This window comes from Lolium rigidum, chromosome 5 (assembly GCF_022539505.1).
Source record: "Lolium rigidum isolate FL_2022 chromosome 5, APGP_CSIRO_Lrig_0.1, whole genome shotgun sequence".
NCBI classification, from domain to species: Eukaryota; Viridiplantae; Streptophyta; class Magnoliopsida; order Poales; family Poaceae; genus Lolium; species Lolium rigidum.
Genome location: NC_061512.1, coordinates 138,050,377 through 138,058,235, shown reverse-complemented (window position 1 = coordinate 138,058,235; position 7,859 = coordinate 138,050,377). Strand labels below are relative to the sequence as shown.

Below are 7,859 nucleotides of genomic sequence, written 5' to 3'. Positions count from 1 at the left end.
TTCGTAAGGCCCGCAAGGCATCACTAGGCATTCCATGGTGGACCGCAAGAACAGTTTTAAACTGACTTTTGGCGATTGGCATGCTCTTCGTCTTCGATGTGTTTCAATCGTTCACTCAAACAATTCTACTGTAGTTGTTATTCCATATGATTGACTACTGAACGTCTGAACCATGTTTTGTTACTTATTACTGAGGGTGTCTTTGTCTGCAGGTGCTTTTGTTGGATGTGTTGGTTATTACCAACTGTGGAGGGCAGCCCCTCCAATCAATATTGATGCTGCCCGGCCTTGGCTATATCATATACAAGCTTAGTGTCGTCGTATCCTCGGAACTGCATCACCTGCGCAATCCAATGGTTCAATTACCGAAAATTTGATACTTACACTTTTACCTGAACTTTTGTCTTCCTCCTTTGGATAGGTGTGGGTGAACACATGTTTCTGTTATGTAATTCTTGGACCTATAACTAGATTCATAAATGCAATGTAACATCATTCAGGTATTGTACTTTTGTGTTGCAAGTAAAATCCAGAAATCAAGTGGTATACATAAAATCTCATACACAGTGTTTGGATGTAATAAATTGAGCCTAGAATTGTGGAATTGGAACTCGACCCTCCAATTTTGCCATTTGGATGCGTGTGGAATTTAGGTCCGGAAACATAAGGCAATTCCAGCCAGCACCCGTGCGGAGGCGTTTCGTTCACTGGTCAAATTTGGAGGGGAGCTCCGTATTCCCACGGAATTGATGAAGCGGTGCGCGAGAGTCTGTCCCGAGCGACCACGCTGTGCCCCATCCTAGCGAAGCCTTCTCGGCCGCATCCTCCTCAAGAAGCTGTTGGCGACACGGTGCATCCTCTCCACCCTTAATGCTCAGCCGTCCGCCCTCCGCCTCTTCTTTCTACAACACGGTGCAGCGACACTGTGTCCGCCAATCCACTGCCCAAATCCCTAGGTCGAGATGTGGTTAGGGAACGGTACGGTAGGCAGTGAGGCGGCGATAAGGGTAGCGGCGTTGGCATCATTGTATCCCTCAATCCGAGGACTTGTGCATCTAATTACATGTGGTGATTTCACAAGAGATTTGTATTTGTATCATTATCTCTTACCTCAATCTGAGCACTTGTCGGGTACCCAAGACTCACGATCGACGCGAGCCAACTTGGTCCAACTCGGGCTGAGCATCCAAAAAACTTGAGCTAAAACTGGTGAGCCCGAGCCAGCTCGAAACAGCAGACCGGCCACAAGCTGGGACTCGACCCGAGCTGGCAGCAAGCTCGGTTCAAAACGAGCCGGCTGGCAAGCCTCAGGTTGTATAGAACGCATAGGACATGTAGGACATGTGCTACCCGTACAGAGAACATTTTGCATCGATTTTTTTGCCTTAATAAGCATTGAAATTCAATTCATTTAAACCTTGTTGTGCTCCTAGACTCATACTTCTGGTATCACATGCGACACACCGTTGGGGACGAGATTGGCCACGACGAGGGGCCTAGAGTCGGATTTGACGAGCATGTTGATGGCTGCCGGAGAGGAGACGGTGGAGCATAGACGAAGAGGGTGCTATGGATTTGGGGCGAGGAGGATTAGCGGTTGAGTGGCGGCCGCGGGTCACCCTATCTGCCTCTGTGCGCGAGGAGAAGACGGGAACCTTCCCCGTCCTGACTCCTGAGTGTCCGTGGCTCCCTATCTACCACCGAATGGGCCAAGTGTTCCAGATTCTTGCCCATTTCCTCTCCCTCCCACAATTCGCAAAAAAGAGTCCGTGTCAAACGAGATGGACCGAGCCGAGCCAAGCTCGGCCCGAGCTTGCCACGGTCCATGAAATGGAACTCGGCTCGGTCCATCTCATTAGCGGGTCGAGCAAGACTCGAGCCGAGCGCAAGAAAACTCGGGCGAGCTGAAAAGCTCAGGCTGAACGTCCAGCGTGACCCAAGACCACGATGATTGATCAAGGTTCAAGGTCAGATGTGCGGTAAATAGCGTCTACGCGTAAAACCTAGTGGCAGCAAGGGGACTAGATTACTCGTTTAGTGACCCACTTGGGAACGAAAACAACATCATCTATCTTAATTCCTTGGTTTATACTTTACTTAATAATCGTTCAAATCTCGATGCTTCGTGGTATAACGATTTGACCAAGAGACAATATGCTTTGCATGTGGCTCGCAAGGGCTACAGTTACAGATATCTATGTTAGATCATTTATACTTGAATATGCTTAAGTTTATCTTTTTTCCCCTATGTATGCATAATTGGAGCTGAAACTTCAACCATGGCCTAGCTCCATCCATCGACACAACCCAATAAACAAAGTAAGTTGGAAAGGTCCCATAAACGTAAGTCAAAACAAATTAGCAAGTCTTGTAGACATTCCTTAACCAACAACAAGTGCTTTCCAAGGTTTGATAAAGCTAGATCTTCTAGGAAAAATCTATTATAATGTATCTGTAATCTAGGTTGAATGTATCAGCATTGCATAAATAAAATGACCACTACTTATAGTCTTATATAACCCGCTAAGCATATACTTACTAGTGTGAGCCCATATAGCGCATCCAGGGGTGGGCCAAAGCATGGGCCTCCTCTCCTGGCTCATGCGGCTCCAGCTCCACTTCTTCTCATATTCTTGTATTTCCTTAAAAATGACGTGCAAAAAGTTGGGAGCCATTTGGTATCCAGAAGGTACCTGCAACTCAATAATCTTCTATCTCTAAATAGGAGATCCCCACTACATGATTTTGTTGTCTTAGCCATGTCATCGTTTTTCGTTTTGCCTACACTGCGTGTGGTCGCCCATCGCTTCCACGTCCGTTGAAAAATGGCGTTATGTTTCCTAAATCAAATCCCTTCCGTTTCGGCCGGATGACATGCAGCTCATCAAATCCATTCCGTTTCGGCCGGATGACATGCAGCTCATGGATGGTAGGCGCTAAGGTGATTAATTTCCCGTATTGCAATTATTTGGCCAGAAATCTCTTCGCTCCACCAAGTATTAATTGAACCATGCGTCGTGGGTTTTATAAATTCCCTTCTCTCGACACTCTGCACTTTCGTCTTCCACCTTGATGTCGCTCTCCGAGAAGGCTCCTTCTGGTAGGCGGTCTTAAACGGACCAACGAATGCGCTGCAGCTGATTGAGCCTCTTCGATCGTTATCGTCGGTCCATTCGGCGTCGTCTGATTCTGTAAAGACATGGAGCTATTTTGAGAGGCCAGCCGGCGGAGACGCTGCACAGATCTCATATAGAAGTAGGAGACAATGAGACATGATGGCATGGTGCTGATATGTCTCCTGTTGACGCCATGGTGATGTGCATAGGGCCAAAAGGTTAGAACGTCATCTTTCATTTTTCACAATTGATCAATATTTCTCCTAAAAATTGATTTGAAATTAGGTGATGGATGAGAGAAATCTATTGGGCAATCGCTTCCATAAAAATATTAGCCGATGCCGCTTCCTTCTACCACATGCCTCTCAATTTTCAGTTCCACGAGTTCTTTTGACGAGTGATTCTCCATGGAGTCCACGGACGAAGAAGCAAGGGAACCGGTCCTCACTGTACCTCAGTTTCATCTCCTCAATAAAGGGCGCTGGTTGCAGCAATCGTCGTTCATTTTGGAATGCAGCCAGACATAATAACAAACATGAGCACTCGATCGAGCAGTTGACCTTCCATCCCGAAGCCTAGAATGCATTTCCGTCTCAGGTATACTTCATTTCCCTAAATGGCGTGTGCCTCTCATGTAAATCCACACCGCTGATGGTTAATCTTCCTAACTAATGTTTCCATCTGTTGTGAATTATTTTTCATCATATATTGATTTCGACGGAGATAAAGGAGGTTACTCGTGATATATAATATACCAAAGTTGAGATGATGATGTCAAGGCATGGTTAGTTAAGTGTATTTGTACTGTAACAACAGAAATATAATGTGCAAGAACATCATGATGTATTGATGCGAACATGGATTTGTTACCATTCAGGCATGCAGCTGCACTGGGTTGAGGTATATCTTTCTTATTTGAAAAAATGAATATTGTATTCATATGTATTCTTTTCTGAGTATCTTCTAGCTTTGGCCCTTCGTGATCTAATTAATATTCCACCTATGATATTACTTTTTCTTAATTATTTTCCGTATTAGTACAATGTGGGGACCAAGATTGGTACAAAATCCAACTCGAGAAGGTAGGTTAATGTTCTAAATTTTAGCAATTGATATTTTTATGGCTTTTCACTTCCCAAACTAATCTCTATGCATGGAAGCAAAATGGATATCTACGTGTTAAATCATGTGAGTCCATGCTTGGCTTGAGATGTTCTACCTGAACTCTTCAAAGAGTTTTAGTAGTATGAAACTATGTAAAAATCCTTCATTTTTCATAACAAGTTTTAGAAGTTTTTAGCAACCTTCCTGGTAGATGTATGCATAAGTGGATGTCTATAACAATCAATAGGGTTTGCTTCATTTTGAGAGTTGATCGATCAGTCCATGCATGTTTAGGTAGTATATTTGGTAACTTTGTAACTTATTAACATGTCTATTGTTTTGCAGTTTGTGTTAAGTAAGCATGTGAAGCGTAATGAGGTTATAGGAGTTTGCTCTCAGTTAATTCTCATGCCCCTTAATTATGGGGAGAAAGAGCATAATAAATAAATAAAATGTGAGTCTGATATTCTTTTGTTCACATTGTGGCCTAATTGAGTGTTTTGACTTTGATGCAAATTAACAAATTAAAATTTCAGATTTATTTTTAGAAAAAATCACGATTTATGATTTTATGAGTTAATTTTGTAAATTGTATGCTAGATTGCAAGTTGAATAGTGAAAATATTTATTATGATATGCCTTCTAACACGCTATCACATTTACCATAGCAGTAAATTTTCGGTATTGATGCAACGTCTAAAAGTTATCTATATGCAATGCCGCAGCAACGCGCGGGGTATCATCTAGTACACATAATAGGGGTTGCTTGTTCTGCTTCATTAAAAAACGAAGGGGGGTTTTGTTGCAAATCCCAATAAATCAATGTAAAACATGTAGAGAATCTCATATTTTGTGCAAATATTATGGCAGAAACATGAAAGTTCATGGATACATTTACATGAATCAACATGTTACGCATTTATCATTGTGTTGGTACTTTTATAGCTTGTCATGCTCTGGAAGTAAATTATGATTTCTTTTGCATTGCTTTAAATTATTGTATGTCACAAGTTTGGTAATGCCTTGTTTGCCCATGTCATGAGGTATTTGACCACGCCAAGTGTAGGTAGATGAGAGACATGCCGAATGCGCACGATAAATAAATGTTTGCAATAAATCGGTATGTGTATGTTTTTACATGAAGTAGTTTGATATGTGTACATGTGTGCGGTATTGGAGGGTACAACAATGTTACAATAACATTACCGCTAAGTGGCAATAATGGCACCCCACATCTTTTGGTATACACGCATGTATCGATAATGGAGAACATGTACTTCGGAGCAAGTGACAAAAATTGGCATGCTTGCCCTTTTAGTACTTCTCCTCTCAATTTCATGTTTTTGGAGATATGTTGTCCATATAAATGTTACCGCTAAAGAAAAACAATTGTGTGTACTTTATTATCTATAACATGATCGTCATCATTGTTGAGAGAAAAAGATCTTGTAAACCCATGAATCTAGATCCATTGTTAACATAAGAGTACTTGTCTTGTCCTTTTGCATTATAGATGATGGGGATATTTGTGAGGTTCCTCGAAAATATTACTTTGTTGCCTTAAACTTTATAGCTACATGAACGTAAATCGTCTCTTTCAGTTCCTCCCAATAGAGAGTCCTTTGTATACAATCTGAATATACACTTTACACATATACTTATATTTATTTACTTATGCATAGTTAAGGTTTGGTTTGGGAAGAGGACCAGGTGCTTGGATCTTTGCGATAATGCACTGAAGGTGGAGGAGATGGGATCGAAGGGGTTGAAGTTGGAGGGAAGAAAGGTAGTGGCGGGAAAGGCCAAGGAAACGAAGGCGGCGGAGGTGGTGGCGGGGGCGGAGGAGGCGGTGGTGAATACAAAGACGGCAGTGGCGGAAAATGCGGAAAAGGAGGTAGGTGTGGAATCGGCGGCAAAGGGAACGGGAATACAGGTGGCGGCGGCGGTGGCGGAGACGGTGTTGAGAAAATTGGTGGCAAATGAGGGAACGGGAAGGCCGGTGGAGGTTCCGCCGCTGGTGGTGTCCATGGCCAGGGCGGCAGAGGGAAAGGGAAAGCCGGCGGTGGCGGTGAAGGCGGTGTGAAGAACGGTATCGGCGGCAGAGGGAATGGGAACGCCGGCGGTGGCGGCGTGAAGAAGGGGATAGGCGGGAGCCATGGGCGCGGCGTGCAGAACGGGATGGGCGGCCACGGCCAGTGCGGGCAGTAGAACAAGGACGTGTTGAGCGCGACCGGCGCCATCGAGGTCCCCGGGCCGTCGCACTGGCCGCTGGCGTCCTTCTTGCCCGGCCTGTAGTAGAGAGAGTTGAGGTTGTAGATGCAAGCGTTGTTGGGATCCTGGATTGAGAAGGTGATGTGGCTGGAGGTGGCGCTGACAGCCGGCACGTCGCAGAGTGTTGAGGGGTTGTCCAGAACGGCGGCCCGGCAGAAGGAGATGGCCTCGCCGCCGGTGGTGCACCCGAGGCCGTCGATCGCCGGGATGTCGAGCCGGTAGGCGCCGTGGCTGTTGGTGAACTTCTCGGCGGTGATCTTGATCTCCTCTTTGGACGTGGAGTTCGCTCTGAGCATGCAGTCGATTCTGACTTTGACGCCTGACCAACAAAAGGAAATTGCGTCAGAACATGCTGGGAATTTGGTGAAAGCAGACAGATTTCACTGGAGAAAATTATCAGTTCATGAACCTCGCCGTAACAGTGCGACAATATTGAAAACAGAGTATTCACTCAATCAATCCATTCATGAAGGTTTGTAACAAATTCCTCGTAGTAGCTGTGTAACAGTGAAAACAGGCTACTCGTATTCATACGAAGCAATTCCAGACAACAATGCAGTTGTTCGTAACAACCAACAGTGGGTTAGCAGGCCTAAGATCGATGCTGTATCTTCCCAGATCGTGGAGGTAATGTCACTGCAACCTAGTATTTGCATAATGACATGTGCATACCAGTAGAAGTACTACCGTACCTGGCAAGAAGTAGCTGTGGTTAGAGAAGGAGCTGGAGGAGCAGGCGTCGCAGAACACGGTGCCGGTCACTGTGAGGTTGGCTCCGCCGCCACCGCCACCGCCGCCGCCTTGGGACCCATAGCATTTCGCACCAGGAGGAAGGAGTAGCAGAAGAAGAAGAGCAGGTACAAGTAGCACCTCCAGCGAAAGAAACGACGTCCTCTTCTTCATGGCGTAGAGCTCCATGATTGCGCAGCTCCCCTAGGAGCTGAGAAGAAGCTGATAAGCCTCGACTCCTCCTGCCTGTTTTATATCCGAGAACTGGTTGTACGAATGGCCAAAGCCTTAGCTAGTGGTTTGGGAGATGATCACCAGAATTTGAGCGGGTAGGATAGGACAGGCGACGCATTGCTCCAATTCACATGGAACAAGCGCATGTGAAGGGCGTTTGGACCCTTTTGTGCCTTGTGCAGCCGTGTCCCCATTTAAACAAAGATCACAAGCTTCGTCGCTTTTGATTGGATTTCACGGGCTCAACCCGTGACGCGGAATTGTGGATTCTGGGATTGGAAGTGCGTTTTTGCTTCCGTACGCACCCACCACAAACTCGCCAAACCGCGAAAAGACGTGGACGGTTAGGATTCGGTCATACCGATTCGGGTCTGGGGGCATGATCGTCATTTCCTGTGGACTTCG

At 45.4% G+C, this 7,859-nt stretch overlaps 1 protein-coding gene across 1 annotated transcript; it reads right to left on the bottom strand.

Moving 5' to 3' along the window:
• Nucleotides 1-5,815: 5,815 nt before the first annotated feature.
• LOC124651431 (leucine-rich repeat extensin-like protein 3) lies at nt 5,816-7,394 on the bottom strand. The gene is made up of 2 exons (XM_047190530.1): nt 7,184-7,394; nt 5,816-6,810 (listed from the first exon to the last, which is right to left on the bottom strand). The coding sequence occupies exons 1-2, from the start codon at nt 7,392-7,394 to the stop codon at nt 5,903-5,905; spliced, it is 1,119 nt and encodes a 372-aa protein (XP_047046486.1). The 3' UTR covers nt 5,816-5,902.
• Nucleotides 7,395-7,859: the final 465 nt, after the last annotated feature.

Coding starts and splice junctions, on each gene's coding strand:
- LOC124651431 (XM_047190530.1), bottom strand. CDS start 7,394: ATGAAGAAGAGGACGTCGTTTCTTTCGCTGGAGGTGCTACTTGTACCT. Junction 6,811..7,183: donor CCACAGCTACTTCTTGCCAG/GTACGGTAGTAC, acceptor TTTGTTGGTCAG/GCGTCAAAGTCAGAATCGAC.